Raw genomic sequence first — 20137 nt, forward strand, 5'->3', positions numbered from 1 at the left:
GTGATTAATTGAAGTGATTGTAAAAACATGGTTTTACAAAATTTATAAATGATTGGTAAATTTGTTTATGAACTTGTATATTTATGCAAAATAAGCTATGATAGTGTTTGTTTCAATATTAAATGACATGGCAACAACGCAAATAGAATTATGAAGTTTTTTAACAGTGTTACTGTGATGATTAATATAAATAAAAAGTATTTTACTAGCGTTATTTTAATAAATACAAATAAATTACTTAAAATTGAGAGCAGTAACGGTGTAATTAATATTAGGACATGTTGATTTTTATTTTTTACTGTTACTACTATAATTTGAAAGCAACATGAGTAAACCGCAAAGCCCAGCAGGTATCTGGGCTACTCATAACCGTATAGAATCTTGGGCCAGGGTCGCTAAATTAAGAGCTGCTGCTACTATTTGTAGTACTACTTCTTCATCTTCAAACTCAACAAACTCTAATGATCAATCAGGGGTAATTATTTCACTTTTTCAATTTATTTTATTTTTTTTTTAATATATAAAAATGTAATACTAAATTTTGTATACAAACATGCAAGCCTCAAGTTTAGAGTTAGTCAGTGCAATGTTGCAGTATCTACTTTCAGTACTGTTTATTATATGAGTAGTAAGCTGAGTTTCATATATACGTAGCTAAATGTAAAAGTAACAGTAGTTACAGCACAAGGAGAATGTCTGAGTAGTTGACCAAGAGGGTCTCTTTTTCTTGTCATGAGTATTAATGTTATAGGTATGACTGTTTATACTTACACTGACTAAAAAATAAAAAAAGACATCCAGCTGAAAATTTCTTTATTGATGGTTTTAATCTGAAAGTTTACTTTAAGTTTTTTTTTTTTATTAGAATAAATATCTATATCTAATGTAGTTTGAAAAATAGTTCGCAAATTTTGACTGAATTGTGATGAAGAAGAAGTCTTGATAGCTGATACGATTTCCTTGACAAAGAGTTGTCATGGAACCACCTATCATTGTTTTTTATACAATTTTCTAAATTAATATTGTAATTCTTCTTACACAGTTACTGAAAGAGTGAAATTATGCGAGTAACAAAAACAGATAAATAACATAAAGTTCATACTGTACAGACTGTACTGGTCTGTGTACAGTATCTGGATGCAGGTATAGTCAATACTTCTTTGGTAATGTTCTTCTTTTGTGTGATCTAATGAAAGAAGAAAAGGGAAGTGGGGTAGAAATGTACAATATTAGGGGTTTTACAAAATAAATGAGCAAATATATCACATTCCTAGTTTTTTGAAAATATAATGAAACTTACATCATGTAGACATACCTTGTAAGAGCTGCATTCCTTAATATTGCCAACTCTCCATTACTGTACATAGTATACATTTTAATCGCAGACTTTCTTACTTTACCAGTTTTACAATAATTTACTGAAAAATAAAAATTACTTTCTAAAAAAACTTTTTTCTCAACTATTTGCATTTCTTTAATAAATACATCATTCGAATTTACAAATTCTTAAATCCATGGAAATATTCAAATTTACATTTACTAATTCCTAATCACAGTATGCAATCGTACATTTTATTTAACAATAAATATTTATTAAACAATAAATAAGGGCTTGTAAATAAACTTTACAAGCTTTTTTTCCAATTAATTCCCAGCCAGTTTAAGGTCCAGAGATTTTTACCATCTGTTCTTGGATAGAAGCATCAGATTGAAAGTTTCAATTTCTATTTTTTAAATTTCATGTTAATTCTATATATGTAATCTCTACACGAGAGGGGAGGCAACTAATTGCATGATATGTTGTGCATTTGGATACACTTCCACATACCACATAATTGTGGGGAATCGTGCTTTCCTTAACAAGGTCTGAGCCTTATTAGAGGTTCTTTTTCGTATGAAGGAAAATAAAAGGTTTTTGCTGAATGTATTTAAGTTGAGCAGTGTAAAGTCGTTGAATGATGTACTAACCATACCCTGGATTAAAATGGTTTAATCTCCTAAGAGACTACAGGTGTGGTTTGCATCCATTGGCCGGATATGACCATAAACCTAACCTCTAAATGGTATTATACGTCTCAAAGAGTGGTTCTTCTTTTGAATAGATTTGGTTCTTACTGACCATTTCTTGTTGACAAAGCCTGAATTTGTCTTTATTTCTTCATGTAGTTATTTTTTATGTGGGTTATTTCCTATCCTGTATAGAGGATTTTTTAATGTCTCCATATTTGTATATATTGTTTCATTTGTTTAAACATTTCTCTGAAGAAAAGGATTCTATTTTCATATTAAGAAGGCTGAATTTGTTTGTATAGTATTTATTTTTCAACAATCAGCCCATCTTCAACTCTATCAGAGTTGATTGGGGTCACAAAATAATTAATCCTAATTTAATGTTAAAAGCCAGTGAAGTCACTCTGTTAATTTTACTGTCTTAAGTCATTTTGTTAAATTTCATTAATTAAAAATTCATAAAAGATTAAAGTAAAATCTCTTTTAAAAGTGCATTTGTAAAAGCTAAGCTGTATGACAGTATAACATCTAATTAAGCACTAAAGGATTGCAATTTATGTGACAGTCCTAGTCCTGGTAAAATAATCTATCTCTGGTAAACTTTAAGTTGAATGTTGTGTATTACAGTCAGATACTACATGTATTATGTTAGTAACAGGTAAAATGGATGATTTCAAGCTCAACCTAGGCTTTTCATTAGTTTTTGACTCCATATTGCTGGAAGAAAAGTAACATGTTATGATACATTCATTTGGTACAGAATGAAAAATAATTTTCCATTCGGCCCCTCTTTTTCTAGTTAATTTGATTATATTTGGATTATACTAAATACCTGTATAAGTTAATTATTTGGTTTAGATTTAATTTTCCAAGCATTTGACACCATTGATATTAATATGAAATAATACTTCCACCAATTTTTTTTTATTAAAATTGTTGGTGGGTGGAAAATATTATTTTATATAAGTTGATTATAGTTTATTAGGCATCCACCAATTCTTAAAGTGCTTGTTATAAAAGAGTTTACTTTTGTATTGATTGGATGTGAGATGTCTCGTATGATAATGTTTTTTGTTAATCATATCTCTCATCTTTAGTGCAGCTTAAAGAATATCAGGTTAATCCTATTTCTTTTCTAATCCTATTTTTCTTATTTTTGTAATTCTAAAACCTGTTTTGAATTAAATCCTAGATCATTTAATTAAACAATTATCATTTTTATCAATATATAAAATACCTTTAAAAAAAATTATGAAAATTTATTTAAAAACATATTTTTATTACTCATCTCACTACTACATAAAGAGAAAATGACTTTTTTGTTTATTCCTGATATTTGCAAAAAACACGAGCTAATAATTACAAAATTATAACTGTAGCTTTCTTATGACTCTTGAAATGTTTCTCAGTTCAAATCTTACCAATCTCACGCAATATAAATCATATATTAAAAAACTGTATAAATAAATAAATAACCTACAATTTCTCCAATTATGTTGTTATGTAACCTTCAACTTCCCAATCTGTGTAATGATACCAGACTACAAATCAGAACTCTGCATAGCAGTATCATTGAAGTTATAATTCTTAATAGACTAGCAACAGGAGAAATTGCATTTATTCCACAAAACGCTATGATCCCTACAGATCTACCATTTAAATTTAAATTTCTGCAATTTCTAATCAGAATTTCTTTTGCTATTACTATTAACAAGTTGCAAAGCAAAATTTTCAATCATGTTGAAGTGATCTGCATTCAGAGTATTTCTCTCACAATCAATTATATGTAGTATTTTCTAGAACTGGAAATTGTAACAACCAAGTAATTTTGATATCAACACGTGACAAATAAAGAAATATGAGTATATTTACCCGGATGTTTTCTAATTCTTTTATTTTATCATCTTCTATTTTACTAAATAAAATTAATTTTTCATCCTGTAAGTTGTGAGCAGTGTTAACTCAGAGCACAGCCCATACATAATTACTAAAAAACTATTTCTAATTTTTGAAGTTCTACATGCATATAGCATAAGTGAAGCCGTGACAGAGGATGCTACTAAGAGATAAAAGTGCATTATTCATTATCATGAGATCAAGTGTATTATTTACCTAGAAAAGGTTTGGGCTCATCTTGTACTGGCAATTTTTACTTTTATTATACCAATTATACCTAATATGTTCTATATTGTTATTTATTAACAAGAATCATCAGTTATCAATGATCCATAACCCACAGGAAAGGTGTTGTACATAAAGAAAAAAATGGATGAAAATGTAGGTTTTTTCATATTGTTTTGTGATTTAATTATTAAACAAAAGAAAATGTAATTAAAATGATATCTATTGAATAAAAGTATGATTATTTTTTTATATTTTAAATATGTACTGTTATTGTAATAATCACATTGTTATTTTTGAAAGTTTCTAAATTTAGACAGTTTTTTTTTTACCGTATAATTGTTTCAGGAGTCCAACAAAAATCTAGCAATTAGCAAATTATGCTTTAGTGTATTATACCAAACAGAAGCTTACAAATTATAATATGATCACTACTGCTTGCTACAGATATATTAGTTAACTAATTATTGGATCAGTGATTGAGGGAAAAGCATTACTGATGTAATTAGTGTATAAATATTCATGACATGGAATGTTGACAATGACTGTCTATTATGAGATTAGATGGCTACCGATCTCCCAATAATATCCTCAACAGCTTTGTCTAATTGTAATTTAATCTCTCACAGGGTTGTTTATTGAAAAAAATTATTATTCAACCTAATACATATGAAAAAATTATATCCTAAAATATTACTGAAATACAAATAAAAAATAAATTTACCCACACAACTAATCAACACTCTCATTTCACTGAACAATTCTTTGCAACAGTCAATAAAAGTAATTAAAAAAAAAAAAGCTTTAAACTGTTTTTTATATGATATTTTGTTATTTTCTTTTGAGAAGATTAATTATATAAAAATGGATTTCCATTTAAAATTACCAAATTGCTGCTAATAAGTCTCATAGTGAACCCATGCATGCGTAATCCTTTAATTTCTTGATATAAATACCTTATTTTTAGTTTTTATTAAGAAACTAAGTGCACTGGAAGGTAAATATAACCTTCACGATCAGCACAGTTTTTAGAATTATTCTTCTAGAATTAATAACATAAAAAATTACTTTAAAACTTAATTGAAATAGCATGAAAGATAATGATAATATTTTATATTTTCTTATTAAAAGTCCTCATTTTTTTCACCTTCAATATTTGAAAAATTATTTTAAAATATATCTGACTTATACGAACACATAAAAAATATTATCTTTAATAAGAAGCCCCAAAAAAGAAAATAAATAAGTCTCTAAGCTTATTTATTATACAAACAATGATATCAGTAATTCGTATAAAAAGTAAGATAAATTAAAGTGTGCAGAACACACAAGTACGTAGCAGATACAGTGATGCTATTAAGAAGAGGTTAATAACTTTCCAGCGTAAACCTACTTATTTATAAAGAAATCTACACTGGGAAAATGTCTTTTTTATTCCATCTGTTTCTATTCCATCAGTATTGTTATAGAAAAAATAAATTCTTAATAAAAAAAATGTAATTTTTTCTGGATAACAGCCTTCAAATGAAGTAATGTGTCTGTCTGTAGACTTAAATATGACATAATATATCTACACATAAATGTAACAATAATGTAATGAAGATTGTTTCTCTCTCTCTCTCTCTCTCTCTATATATATATATATATATATATATAAAAATTAGCCTTCCAAATTTCACTTTGCACCAACATATTTTTCTGTTAAAATGCTATTGCAATAATATGTATACATCTTAAGTGCCATAACTATAAAGTTAGAGGCAATTTGACTTAAGTCACTTTCTAAAATGAAAAGCACTGAGAATAACATACTCCATGCCAGGGTAATTTTAGAAAGTGAAAAATTAAGTGGTAATCGCTTGCCTTCCCTGGGCTGGATATCAGCATGTCAATCCCACCAAAATTTAGGTGATATTCATTGGTACAAGTGACACCTTCATTTTTTATTTACACAGGGGCTGGCTGCATGATTAACATCATTATTCTCACAGAAAAAAAAATTTGACTAGTGCCTCCTATACCTCAGGTGCTTTACATGTATCAAAATATTGGGCTGAGACAGATAATGTTCCTCTTTTTTTCATGAAATAATTTCTTTTATGCAAAGCTTCAACTCAGTAGGGATATTACAGTAACACAATTACTGATAATATTTAATGGTGATTCTAAAATTTCTTCCAAAATTTTGATTATTAGTAGCAATTTACTATTCTTTATCAACCAAACAGTCCAGACAGTTAAAAAAAGATGTAAAAATTATCATCACTTGCTTAAAACGATTGAACAGAAGAAAAGCATTTTCGAGAATGGTATTGAGAATCTTAAGAAAAGTATCCTGTATTGAAGGACTCGACCTCAGTTTAAAGGACTCTATCTTAATTAAACAATTTTTTTTTATCAGGGCTAGTATAACAAGATCTGTAGTATAGCATATAATGTCAGAAAACTCGAACATTATTTTTGGGAAATATTTTCATATTTCACTAGTACAAATCTTTACGTTTGACATACCATGACAGATCTCAAGAGATACAATATCTGTATCATCTCATCTTCTAGTTGCTCTAGTGGTCATTTGCAGTGAGTGGTGTTACTGTTGTCAATTTGATATCAACTGATGTTTTATTGATGGATTTTCTGCAGAATGATGGACTTAGCAGATATGAATTTAGAATGTGGTTGAAAGTATGTTGGATATGGATTTAGTCTGTTAATTTAATGTATTTTTGGTAATTGTTTGTATTTCATATTTCAGTGATATGGTTCTTTTTGGTGCATGTATAGATAATAAGGTGTTTAAGTAGGTGGATTTGTAATTTTCCTCAATCAGATGGAAATTTTTCACTCCACACAGTTGTATAGAGCTTATAAGTGTTTACTGTATCTTTCTTTCAAGTTTCATCCCATTTAACCAAAGTAACACAGTGGGCAATCAAACGGTCAATTTATACATTCCCAGGGGCACTGTGCTTGTTTGATGATGAAGTTCCATATCTAATGATTTGTTTTACTTCTTGTTCTGAAGGTTAAACTAGTTCTGTATTATTAAAAACTGTTGTTTTTTTTCAGAGCTGATAGTTTTAAATAATATTAGCATTATTTATTATTCTACATATGACTATAACTTTATGTTAAAATTATAATGAAATACATAAATTATAAAATGTATATAATTTCCATTTATAATTAATATATGTGTATTGCCTTTTTAGTGACAAATCAATTTTACTAGTCTGAAATGTTTTGAATCACCAAAGATACTCGCCTTAAATTTGTTAACAAAGAGTCTTGTAAGGAAACAACTACCTGAAAAATGTTTCCATCAAAATGTAGTAACTGCTATTTTACAGATTTTCTATTTTCACATTTTATCAGGAAATGACTGTTAAAAATATTAATAGTATGTAGTTAAATGTTAATGTTAATAGTTAACAGTAAAATGATAAATGACTTAATAGTGATTTTTATTGTTATGAATGTAGAAATAATAAAGAAGAGTAATTTGTTTTTGTTTTTTTTGTTCAGGTTTTCAATGTATCTCAGGAACAACGAGTGGTTCAACCACAACTCCAGACACAATCTTTACCACAGACGACTACGCAGAATCAACACATGCCACAGCCTCCTGTTACATCCACCATAGTTGATTGTCCTTGCCCTATAGAAACCTCAATTCCTAGTCACTTGACTCATCAGTCACGTTCTTACCCAAGTCCTAGCAGTCCTCGTACCCTGTCAATGTCATCACAGAGTAGTCTTGACAGCGCTATTTCTAAACAGGTATTTTACTCATAATAGATAATAAAACTATTAACTTGGTGCATTATTTTTTGTGTCTAATTTTTTTTTATGAAATTGAATCAACTCTTTAAATTCTGCTTGAATTCAATTTGAATTTTAATATACTGATTTCTAACATAATAAAAAAAAATAGTTAAAAAGAAAAACTTGATTTCTCCCAAACAAATAACTGACTACTTGTATATAAAGAAATCTGTTGTGTCAACATTTTTCTATACATATATAAAAAACAAGTTGATTTCTTTGAAATACAAGATTAAGAACTCCATAGTTATACAAAAAATTGTAATTTGGCAAAAATTTCTTTTTGGATGTGACTGCTGATGCGGCGGTAAGCTGCACATTTATACTGCACAAACCTCGCTGCCAACTTATTTTCCGAAGTAGCCAAAAGATTCATTTTTTAATTATTTATTAATATGCTAAATAAAAAGCATATGTTATCAATCATTATTTAAAGTTATTGGATATCAAAGATTTTAAAATTTCTGTTTTTTTTTTAAATAACTTTTAAATGAAACATCATATAAAAATGAAATTCAGGACAATGATAAGTCTCGATTTTTAGGAACTTCTGAAGTTTTTACAACCTTTTTCACCCAGTATTAAGGCCGTAAAACATGAAAATTTACTGTGCAAGTGCTATTGAGTAAAGATTTTTTTTTTTAATTTAAGAATGTTCTCTTTGAAGATGTCTATTGAGATGCACTTTTGGTTCCATAAGTTGCAGATCCATAAATGGAGCTGTAGCTAAAAAATCACTACATAAGTCCATTGCAGCGAAAAGCTAATAAAACATTAAAACATTTTATGAAAGAATATTTTATGATCATTTATAATGATCCAGGGGTCCAGTGACAGAGCCACCTGACTAGACAGTCCAGCGAGTGAAGCAAGTCCTGACTGGCTGGTAACAAAATACTAGAGGGCCATTTTACCACAATATTAATAAGATAACATGCTTATTATTTCTTTACTGCAATAAGTTAATGTTTATTCATATATCTAAACAATAAAAAATTATTGCTATTTCTTTAAAAGTTACTTACTTACACAAATATGAATAACTTCCAGTAAAAACTTAGATGTATTTGTTTAATTGCTAACCAGCAATGAAGTTATGTGATATTAGTATATGTTATAAAGATATCCTTCTATTTATTAATAAAAAAATAAATTATAAATATTAAAACATTGTTCATTATGTTCTAAAGATTAAGTTTTATTAGTTTTAATTATTATTAAAACAAAATTGTAGAAAGAAAATGGTAAAAAATTGATTTTTTATTAAGATGAGGGTAATGCTGTAAGGTAAATTTTTGAAATAGTTTATAACCTGTTTTTGAATCAGACCAAATCAGCTTTTGAGAGTATCAGACAAACTGTTAAGAAGTAAGGATTACCCTGTTAATATTATTGAATGTTTTGTGAGCATTATTTTAAACAATATGTATGTTCTGATTTCAGGTGAATTACAAACTATTATTATATTTTTTGTATTAATTAATTTACAGAGTCAACAAAGAGGTTCAATGTCTCCCCAAATCAGAATGTTTGGTCCTCATCAATCAGATTTACCACCACGTTCACCATCTCCTGGACCACACAGTCTTGATCGTACTCCTTCACCATCACAAAGTTCTCTTGTCTCTGTGTGTAGTAGTAATTCTCCAGTATCTGTACGTGCACATAGTCTATCTCCTTTACTGCTTCCTCCACGATCTTCAGTCACAGATGCACCACCAGCATCACCACTTGGCACACTGCAACCTGATTTATACCAACCAAGAGAAGGACCTCTTTTTCTTAAAAGTTCTAATCTATCTGGACCTCCCTTAGGACGTCTTCATCTTAGACTTAACTATGACTTTGATCGCTCTGATTTACATGTACATCTTATTGAAGGTAACTTTGATTATATAGCATTTATAATAATAGACTTGTTGTTTTAATATTATTTAAAATTAGGTAATAAATCAAAAGTAAATATGTATATTTCTGAATTTTGTATCCATTTTTCAATCTTACCTGACATGTAATCATCAATTATAATGTACGACAGCTGTTAGCTCATATACAGACAGAGTGGCGCACAAAATGATCCAACATTTGGTTTTTAAAAAATATTTATTTAAATCGCAATACAGAAAAGTAAAATACATCATTGCATGCCTCAATGACTAGTTCTTGCAGTTCTATCACTGTACAAGGATGTTTAGGGAAAATTATTTTCCTTTAGAAATTCCCAAAGAAAATAATACACGGATTCAAATCAGGACTGTTCAGGAACCAGTTCTGTCCATGTGCAAAATGATTAAGAAATTGATTTGAAATGGCATTTGCATTAAAAGTTTTTGCAGAAAGTCTAAAACTACATTAGCTGAATTTGGTCTGGCTTCATGAACCACTTGTTTTCTAATCGAAATCCTTTTGTAAGAAGCTGAGGAACAAAATTGTTATGCAGTATGTTTAGATAACGTTCACTGTTCACTGTCCAAAAAAGAGTAGCCCTATTACCCCATGACTTGAGATAGTGGCCCGTACCATAATTCTTAGAGCATGATGCATCTTTTTGTGAAGCGTGTGTGGATTTTTGAAAGCCCAAAAAAGCACATTTTGTTTATTAACAACCTCATTTAGGTGAAAATGTACCTCATCTTAAAACCAAACATTGTTCAACAATACGTCTTGGTACACAGCCTGTTCAGCGAATGCCATTCTTTGATGTTTGTTGTCAACCATTAACTTAGGCAAAACTGTTTACTTTTTACAGATACAAATACAAATTAGTTTTTAAAATTTCTCTGCACAGATCGCCTAGAAATCCCAAGTCATGCTGCTGCTTTTCTTGTTGATTTGCCCAGACTTCTTAGCAACACTGCTCTGACAGCTTCAACATTCTGTGGAGAACTAACATCAGCAGGCTGTTCATGCTTACTCTCAAATAACACTGAACCATCACTATTAGATTTTTTGTAAAGTCTATGTATTATTTTAAATGAGGGGGACTACTAAGTTGGAAAAGGGGAACAAAGTCATCTTTGTGTAAGCACCAAACTTTTTGTTTCATTTAAAAACAATACAGTCTTACATGCTGTTCAAGTCAGTCTTCCTTTGTCAGCCATTTTGGAACGATACACAAACAGTGCACTTGGAAAAAAGAAGAAACTAATATTCATGAACTGCTGTCACTTCTCCCATCATAAAACACATTAATAACTATTAACTATTAACCTAAAAACTAACTAACTAACTTACTAATAACTATTAACCTAAACAATTATTGTCAAAACAAATGTTGGATCATTTCATGCACCACTCTGTAACATACTACTACCTTTTAATTGTGGCTGAAAATTTTGTCCTGCAAGTAATCAAGTAGTATATGTATTTTTACTTTTTAATCAAAGATTAAAATATAATCAGTAAACAAGAAATAAATCTACCAATCTTTGTAGTGAAGTGGTAGCAACTTGACCTGTCATCCAGAGGTCCCAGATTTGAATCCTGGGAAAGTACGGTAGTTTTCATTTGCTACAAAAATTTTATTTTCCCATTCAAGCTTATTAATCATAAAAAAATCAAACAATTTTTAATCACATTCACAATAGTTTATTAAATTAAATGCTCTTATTGAAGTGACGAGTGCAAGTACTTACAACCAAATTGCAGTTCACTTAGATCAGTGAAAAGAATATTGCAGAGCCGTTTTAAATAAATTTCTTTAAAAAAAAAATAAAAATAATATAAGTAAATAGTAAATTTCAATTTATTTTTAAAATATTTCATTGTACACAAAAATATAATTTTCAAAATTATTAGAGCAGCATAATGTATATAAATGTTTGCATAATGTTTTTGTGTTGCATTCCACAAACACTTATTTTGTGAATTATTAAAGATTGAATTATTATTAAAAATTGTTGGTATATACCCTTACAGCTCTATATTTGAATAAGACTGACCTCAACAGGTGTTTATAGTTTCATTTACAATAAATTTTCAACAAATTTGACCTAAAATATCATAAACTCATTACATGAGAATTATATCACAAACTGATATCCTATTTAAAAGCTGTCACTTTTTTCAGATCAGTTGATGAAACACTAATGTACAAGAATTTGGGCTCAATTCCCAGTTTGGCCTTCTTTTATTAGTCACATATAGACAAATTCATTATCTAGATCGAAATACTTGTGTAAATATAAAATGGCCAAAGCGACAAACAAAGCTGTCTACTAAAGATAAAAACACATAACAAATAAACATAGATCTCAGACAGAATAAGACTAAAAATACTGATTTGTTGAGAATAAATCCTGAACTATTTGATTTAATAAATTGCTGTCCAGTATTACTACTGGGCACAAAAAAAAAAAAAAAAAAAAACACTACCGAAGTGAAATAACAGTTCATTTTTTCTGAGAAACAACAGTTTAGTCAAACTTTGAAATTTTCCAAGTAACCTCTATATTTATTTATCTTTTCATTTTTCCTCATTCACTATCACCCTTCATTCATTTATACTTTTCCTGATACCCTTTTTCATATTTTCAAGAATATCCAAATGGTATATGCAGTTTTTATTCAAATCCCCTTTTACCTTACTTCTTCCTGTCTTTTCAACATGTGCTATGTCATTTCCATTAGTATATACTTATTTCATATCAAGTTGCTCTTAAAAGAAATACTCTTATTCTGTCCATGCAACTACTTCTTTTATTTCCATCATTTCTATGTTGCTTACTTTATGAGTACTTTTACTCTGTATATTTACTCTTTTCCTTATCTTTAATCTCTTTTGCTCACTTTAATTTTTATGAGTGTTAAATGTGCCCTACTAGGTTTATTTATTGATGTAGAAAACTAGTAGATTCTTATTGTTATCTAATGAAGCTAAATGTCTTTGGATCTATCAAGGAACAAAACATCTATTGCCCAGTTGCTGCATAAAAAGAATAATGCAAACCATTAAAAGCTTGAGTTTGGCCTCCTAAAATAAATTAATAAAACAGAACTGCGGAATATATACTAGTTAGTTACTAAATCTTGCTCAAATTAATTAAAAGTAATATAACTGATTTCTTAAGGTAATTTAAAAATTCACTTATAGATATAAACAACCTGAGAAATTTTCTTGTTTACTGGACTTATTTTGTTATATACCACTTTAATAACAATATGTAATTGACCTTTATTACTGCTAATTAGCATTAGAAAAAAGAATTAAACAATGATGGCACTGTTACTCCAATGTTATTACAAAAGGAGGAAATGACATAAAAACATTTTAGTTGGACAGTTGTTATTTAGTATCATTGAGCCTTGATCAGAGAACCTCCATATAGACATAATTTTGAGTTTTTTCTGATATCTGTTCTGTTTTGATGTCATTTAATTAACTAGTATGTAGCCAATTCTGATAATTTCATTAAATGTAAAGACCTCGCTCAATTAAATTCCTAACAAAGAATGTGTTACTTTGGTGTTATATTAAATACATAAATCAAAACTCTTGTTAGAATGCATGTACAGTAAGATTGTATTTTTTGTTGCCTTAATGTATATTTTATTTTAATAAAGTTATTTTATTTTCAGCTCATGATCTCGCAGGAAGTGGTCAAGGTGGTTTCAATGATCCTTATGTTAAACTGACAATGAGCCCTGAAGTTGATTCACGTAAGAGACAAACAAACATTCATCGTAATGATCCAAATCCTTTTTTTGATCAGAACTTTAAGTTCCCAGTATCACATGAAGATTTGCAGGACAAAACTTTAATACTTCAGGTAAATTTTTTTGTTAATTTTTTATTGGCACTGTTTGGTTAAAGCATTAAGTTTTCAGTATTTTATGTTACCTGATTAAATTTTAAATACAATGAAAATTCATTTCCACAAATTACTTTTTCTTGTAATACATATCTTTTGCAAAAAAAATAATTTTGTAATGAAAACTTTATTTGCACATCTGTATGTAAAAAACCCCCAAAACCAGTGTGCATGTGTATTTTTATCTTTTTTTTGTAAAATTTTCAGTAATAGTGGCATGTGATTTTTTTTATAATTATATTTCCTTTCTTAACTTCCAGTTTCATTTTACATTACTTTATTTTCAAAGCAAATATCACTAATTTTTGTACTGAGTATAATTATCTACCTTTCTCAGCTTCGTCATAATTAAATCATATGGTTAACACGTTTTGGATATACACATTTCCAAAACTCACTGTACCTGGCACTTCTTCCAGTTTGTAAGGCTTTATATATTGTTAGGTCCTCTTTTCTCCCCCAAATCATGTTTTCTGGCTAGCAGTCTTTCTTCCTGTTCTTTTACCTATCAGTTAAACTTCTATTTATTTTATAATTATCTATTTCCTATTCTAAGCAAATTAAGATTCCTAGAAAAAGTTATTAAAAAATCCAGTTACTAAAAAACCACTTGATCTTTTCATTTATGATTGTTTTTCCACTATTTTTCAATTAAAAAATTTCAAAATTTTCGAAAATATTCAATATTCTTTCTTTTCCACGATTGTGAATCAGTTTTCAAAGAGTCCTCCATTTTCAATGGGGTATGTTCTTCCTTTATTAAATGTGTTGCATAATATTAATAATTTTTCCATACTTACAAGAGCTTGCATGTTTGTTAAATTTTAATTTTAATTTTCTTCAGTTTGCACAAAATACATTGCATTGCATTTACATTTTACTTTGTATATACCATTACTGTTATAAATATCCTTTTCTTCTATGTTATTAAAAAAAAAAATGTAATTGATATGAAGAGTACTTTTCTGAATGATCAAAAATAAAAGAAGCGGAATTAAAAAAAACAGTAAACAATAAATAAACTTATAAATGGACTATATTCACATTTACAGGAAAAGAAGTTTAGTGGATCAAACAATTTTTCAATAAGCATAATTTGAAGATAACTGTAAATACCAATAATGCACTTACGAAGATTTTTAATAACAACATAATATTTGGTTATTGAATAAAAATCATGAAGAGAAACACTCGACCACTACTTTTAAACATATACGGGTAAATTATTACCAAGTGCAAAATTTGACTCTATGCAATCATCATCACTAGATGCAATGGAACTGATAAGTATATGTATAGATTTAAATTTTAATTCTGTATATATTTTATATGCATTTTATTAATAGATGAAAAAAATAACTGTAAATAAAAAAATGATAAAACTCTACTTTGGAAAGGCCAAATCAAAAATTAAAGGTAGTTTACGTACTTAACCTAATGGTATATATATATATATATATATGTATGTATTAAACTTATTACTGACATTTGTTCAGTAGTTTGAGTGGGGAGGTCACATGTTTTAGATCAGTATAATACCCTAACCTTCAATTCAATTTGGACCATCTAAAACACATTATCATTATTTTATTTATTTGTTTTATAAAAACAGCTAGAAATTCAAAATGTTAATCTTTTGTTTTTTAATTTTTTATTTTTACAATTTTTTTCCATTTGTTTATGCTTTGTTTCTCTACTATACTTTCTGTTACTGTTTTTTCTATATGACAGGGGATGAATAGCTAACAATCAAAATTCTACTATTTTTAGTTTTATTATTTGTAAATGGTTCTTAAGCACTTCCCTTGATTAAATTGGGAAAAAAACAAATGCATTTTACATAGCATTTTATTATAAACATTTACGTATGAATGATAATCATACATTAATGATTTTTAAGTAAATTAATTTTTTTATCATATGGTTAATCATTTGCTTTTACTAAGCTAAATATATATATATATATATATGGTTGCCTAGCTGCTCACAGCAAGGTAAGCCCACCAAAATGAAGAGGATATTCAGCTCTACTAAAAATTAATTAATTTGTTGGGTATTCCATAGGAAATGGTATACAAGAAATACAATTATTTTCAGAGAAAGCGAATCAAATTAATCTTCTTAAAGTCCTGGTGTTTTATAAGCACCTTGGTCCTAAGAAATACTGGATAGATAAGTAAATATCAGCTAAATAGTTCAATCATAATAGAATACTTCATCAAAAGCTATTAAAGAATTATTAATTTATGGGACTTACTAACACAGAGAAAACTATCTGATGTATTTATATTTTTTTCAGGTGTTTGATTATGATCGTTTCTCTAGAAATAATGTAGTGGGTGAAGTACGCATTAATATGTGTGAACTGGATATTACAAACAGTGTAGAAATCTGGAGTGACATTACAAAACACAAGAAGGTATATTATACCTATAAGGCACTAGCTATAAAATTTTCCAGAACATTTTCTTAATGGACTGTTCAAAAGTTGAAGGAAATTTGTAAAATTAAGCGTATTTTCTTAATAAGTTGTTTTGATCTTTTGTATTTTTGTAATACAAGTGTACAAGTGCTTTTTTGATAAGCTATTTGAAGTTTAAAGGATGAAATTGATGGATTTTTAGTGTGAAAACATCACTGAAGATGATTGAAAAACCACTAAAAATCTTTTGTATTAAGCTTTTTAAAAACATTTTCTTACTCTGTTTAGCTTGGTATATTGTTTCAAAAATTTTAATTTTAAATCGGTGATAACTTTCTGGAAATTTAATTTCTTTCAGTCTTTAAACTTAATAAAAACAAATCACTTACATTTCCATGCAATATTATTTCATGTAAATATTATTATTTTCATTCTCTAAAATTTTCCAGTTGTATTTTTCCATTGCTTTACAACGGTAAAAGAAAATGTAGTTTTAAGTATAGATTCAATAAATACTTAAAAGCTATCCACATAGTGCTGATTTCACTGACCAGCACTAAAGTTTCATCACGCTTTGGGATTTATAGTTTAAATAATAACACAGCTCTCAAGAGTGTTACTAAAATTTATAGGAAAGTAATCAATTAAGTGAGGTATTTTTAGTTATTTTCAGTAGTATTTATTACTAAATGTCAATATTTCTCTCCAGATAATCAGAAAGTGTTTAACTGACATTCAGCTAAATAGGTTTACTGTAAAAATGGCACAATGAAGTGAAAACATCAATCAGAAATAAATTGAAGTGAAATAAAGTGAAAATGGCACAGTGAAGTGTTAATAATACTTTAAATGATTGTGGTTTATTGAAAATTTGTTTAGACTTGTAATCATTTTCTCTCTCTCTTTTCTATATAAGTTCATTGGAACAAATTTATATATTTTTTTTAATAAATGACTTCATTTTATTTTTCTTTATGCATAAATATACTCACTGATTTAGCCAACAATTATTTTAAGAATTCCAGAGTATAAAGAAAAATCTTTTTTACGTAGAAATATCTTTTACTGTCCAAGTTTTCATTCTAATATTACATTACAACTTGTTCTTTATTTAATAAAATTTTATATACGTATAGTTTAATTTAAAATGGTAAAATAAATTACCATTTTATTTTAAAATGGTAATCTTTTGGTAATTATTTCTCTGAAAACAAGGAACTACCAAAAAATTACTAAACCTTGGTTTTGTATTTTTCAAAAAGTAAAATTTAAAACAGGATTGGTAACATTATTACATGTTTTTAAAAATCAGTTTTATTTATTTCATTTTACATCTTTTATTGTTATTTGAAATTTGGGTAGATCTGCGCAAAATGCTGTTCATATGGTTTAATCCAGTAAAATGAGCAGCAGCTCATTTTGAAACTTCTGTTCTTTATTATCTGGCTTTTTACTTTCTGTGCTTCACTTATAAAGTGTTATTCAGATAAAATTCGCTGAGGTTGACCATAATGACTGAAAATGTTTTGAAATAAGTTTTTAAAAACATTTCTATTACACAATTTGGTTCAGTTTGCTGTTACAAAAGTTTAATCTACAGATATTATTCAAATTTTTCTTCATTTTTCTAAATCTGTGTTTGGTACAATCAGATTGCTTTGTTGCTTAATAGCTTTCTTGGCTTGTGCAAATCTTCTTTATATAACTTCTTTATTCCATCCCTGCTTTGTAAGTTTATTACTATACCTAAATTACAAAAATCTATGATTTCTGTAATACAGTTTGCTTTATATTACTTTTTTCTCAGTGTATATATTTTTTTTAAAGTTCAATGTTTCAGATTGAATTCCTCTCCTTTTAGTGAATCCATAACATTTATTACTTCATCTAATTCATCCCTAGAGTCAACTAAAATAACAATACCTTCAACAGCAGCAAATCTTAACTTCTCATTTTTTGACTCTAAATTATATTCCACTCTCAAGTTTTATATTTTTTTTTACTGCTTCTTCTATTAATAAATTAAAAAGTAAGGAATGATTTATCCTTGTCTCGCTTTTTCTTACTGTAACTTTTCTACTATTCTTATATAGCTATGTTATTCTTATAAACACTTATAAAAAGTCTCCTCTTCCTCTCTCATATCTCTCTCTTTTAATCCTATTGTTCTTAAATTCTTACATGCTATTCTACTGAACATTATGGGATGTTTCTGAAGACCTGAAAAAGTTTTCAAAGTAACTTTTCTGTTTTCATTCAACTTGTCATCTAAACTTAATTTGAGAAGTAAAAATGTTTCCATATTACTAAGTTTTTTGAAACAAAGTTTATTATTATCTACTTTATGTTCTACTTCTCATTCTATTCTTACATTAATTATTGAATTTACTAATATTTGGAAGCATAAGAAGTTCAACATATACTATTTAGATCTCATATAAGGTGTACCTGATTTGTTTAATTTGGTAAAAGATAATTATTTAATTTTTAATTATTAAATTTTTTAGCCTGCAGGACAAACGTTGATATTGCTTCTGAAGATGAGACGAAATGACAATTTATAGCATGTAAAAAAGCTGTGAATCCCTAACCAGGATTCAAACCCAGGACCTCTGGATGAAAGACCAAGATACTACCACTCATTTCTCAATTTCCTGGAGAACCAACTTCCTCAAACTTTCCTTTTTTGCGGCTCAAGGGGTGCTGCAAAATATTACAGAATTTTCATAATTTTATTTCCGTTTTCAATTCATGTCGTAGGATGCAACATCTAGTGCAAACCACTTAGTTATTTTTTGTGAAGCCTCGGTAAATGGTTACTAGATGTTGCAAGTAGTTTGTCAGTTACTAGTTTAGTTTGTCAGTTGTTTTGATGGTTTCTCGAATTTTCTGATATTACATATTCATATACAAATAAATGTTGATTTCACATAGTTTTAGGGTTGAATTAGTTTATGGAGATTGTATTGACTGAATATTGTTGTGATCAAGTCAAGTAAAGTTTATGAAGTATATTTCCTCATATACATTTTTAAAAATTGATCAGTTTTTACTAGAAAGCAATAAGCTTTGTGGAAAATAAAAGAAGAGAGCAAATAGTTGATCAGTGGCAAGAGTGTAAAGAAATGTAAACATCGAATAATATGATGAAGCTATTTGGACTTTGGTTTTATGTCAACAGAAGTCAATGGCAAAGAAAGAGGTCAAAATGTGTTCTGTTAATGAAAATCAAAGTATCATTCACAGAATGATACTTTGATTAGGATATTATTTCCATCATTAAGATGGATTGCTTTCAAACTACACTTTGAAGAATATTTAAAAACACGCCATTCATCAGGATGGTGTATATGCTCCAAAGCTTCTAGTTAAGATTTAACATCGTTACAGTAAACTAAGTTCTGGTACTGGAAGAAGAAATGTTCAAATTCAAAGGAAATGAGAGTGGCTACATCCAGTTTAATTCCAAGTTTTGAAAAAAGTGTGATGATCAGACAGCCTGTCTAGATGAATGAGTCTCATCCATTTCACTAATTTCACTGGTCAACAATGATTTTGTTATTTGAACAATATTTGCTGAATATTATGTATTTCAAATATGATTCAAATATGAAGTTAGAATTTCCCTATCAACTTCAGATTTTTTGTAATTGCTCTTCATATTTCCCAGCAAATATATGTGCATGAAAAATCCAAATAGAATATATTATTTATTTATTTTATTTATTGCAGAGTTAAGTTGCTAAACAAATTTTTTTTTATTAATATTTACAAATGATTACAAATGATAAACATATGATTCATGTCATATTTTTTCTAAATGTAATTATGTCAACAATTAATCACATATTGTGATGCAAATAGGAATTTTGTTTTGGTAACTCTGCTGGATGTAATAAACAATTTATTATGCTGGCTAAGAATAATCCTAACTACAGTCAAGTGCAAG

General features: G+C 28.1%; 1 protein-coding gene across 1 annotated transcript in view; it reads left to right on the top strand.

Annotated features, from left to right (window-relative positions):
- Positions 1-325: 325 nt before the first annotated feature.
- Sytbeta (Synaptotagmin beta) overlaps positions 326-20137 on the top strand; it is a 29818-nt gene continuing 10006 nt past the window's right edge. The window contains exons 1-5 of the mRNA XM_075357562.1: positions 326-475; positions 7657-7911; positions 9447-9837; positions 13534-13724; positions 16066-16185. Coding sequence (XP_075213677.1) covers positions 326-475; positions 7657-7911; positions 9447-9837; positions 13534-13724; positions 16066-16185 — 1107 coding nt within the window. The remainder of the gene's footprint in view (positions 476-7656; positions 7912-9446; positions 9838-13533; positions 13725-16065; positions 16186-20137) is intronic.

This window comes from Lycorma delicatula, chromosome 2, assembly GCF_047948215.1.
Source record: "Lycorma delicatula isolate Av1 chromosome 2, ASM4794821v1, whole genome shotgun sequence".
Classification (NCBI taxonomy): Eukaryota; Metazoa; Arthropoda; class Insecta; order Hemiptera; family Fulgoridae; genus Lycorma; species Lycorma delicatula.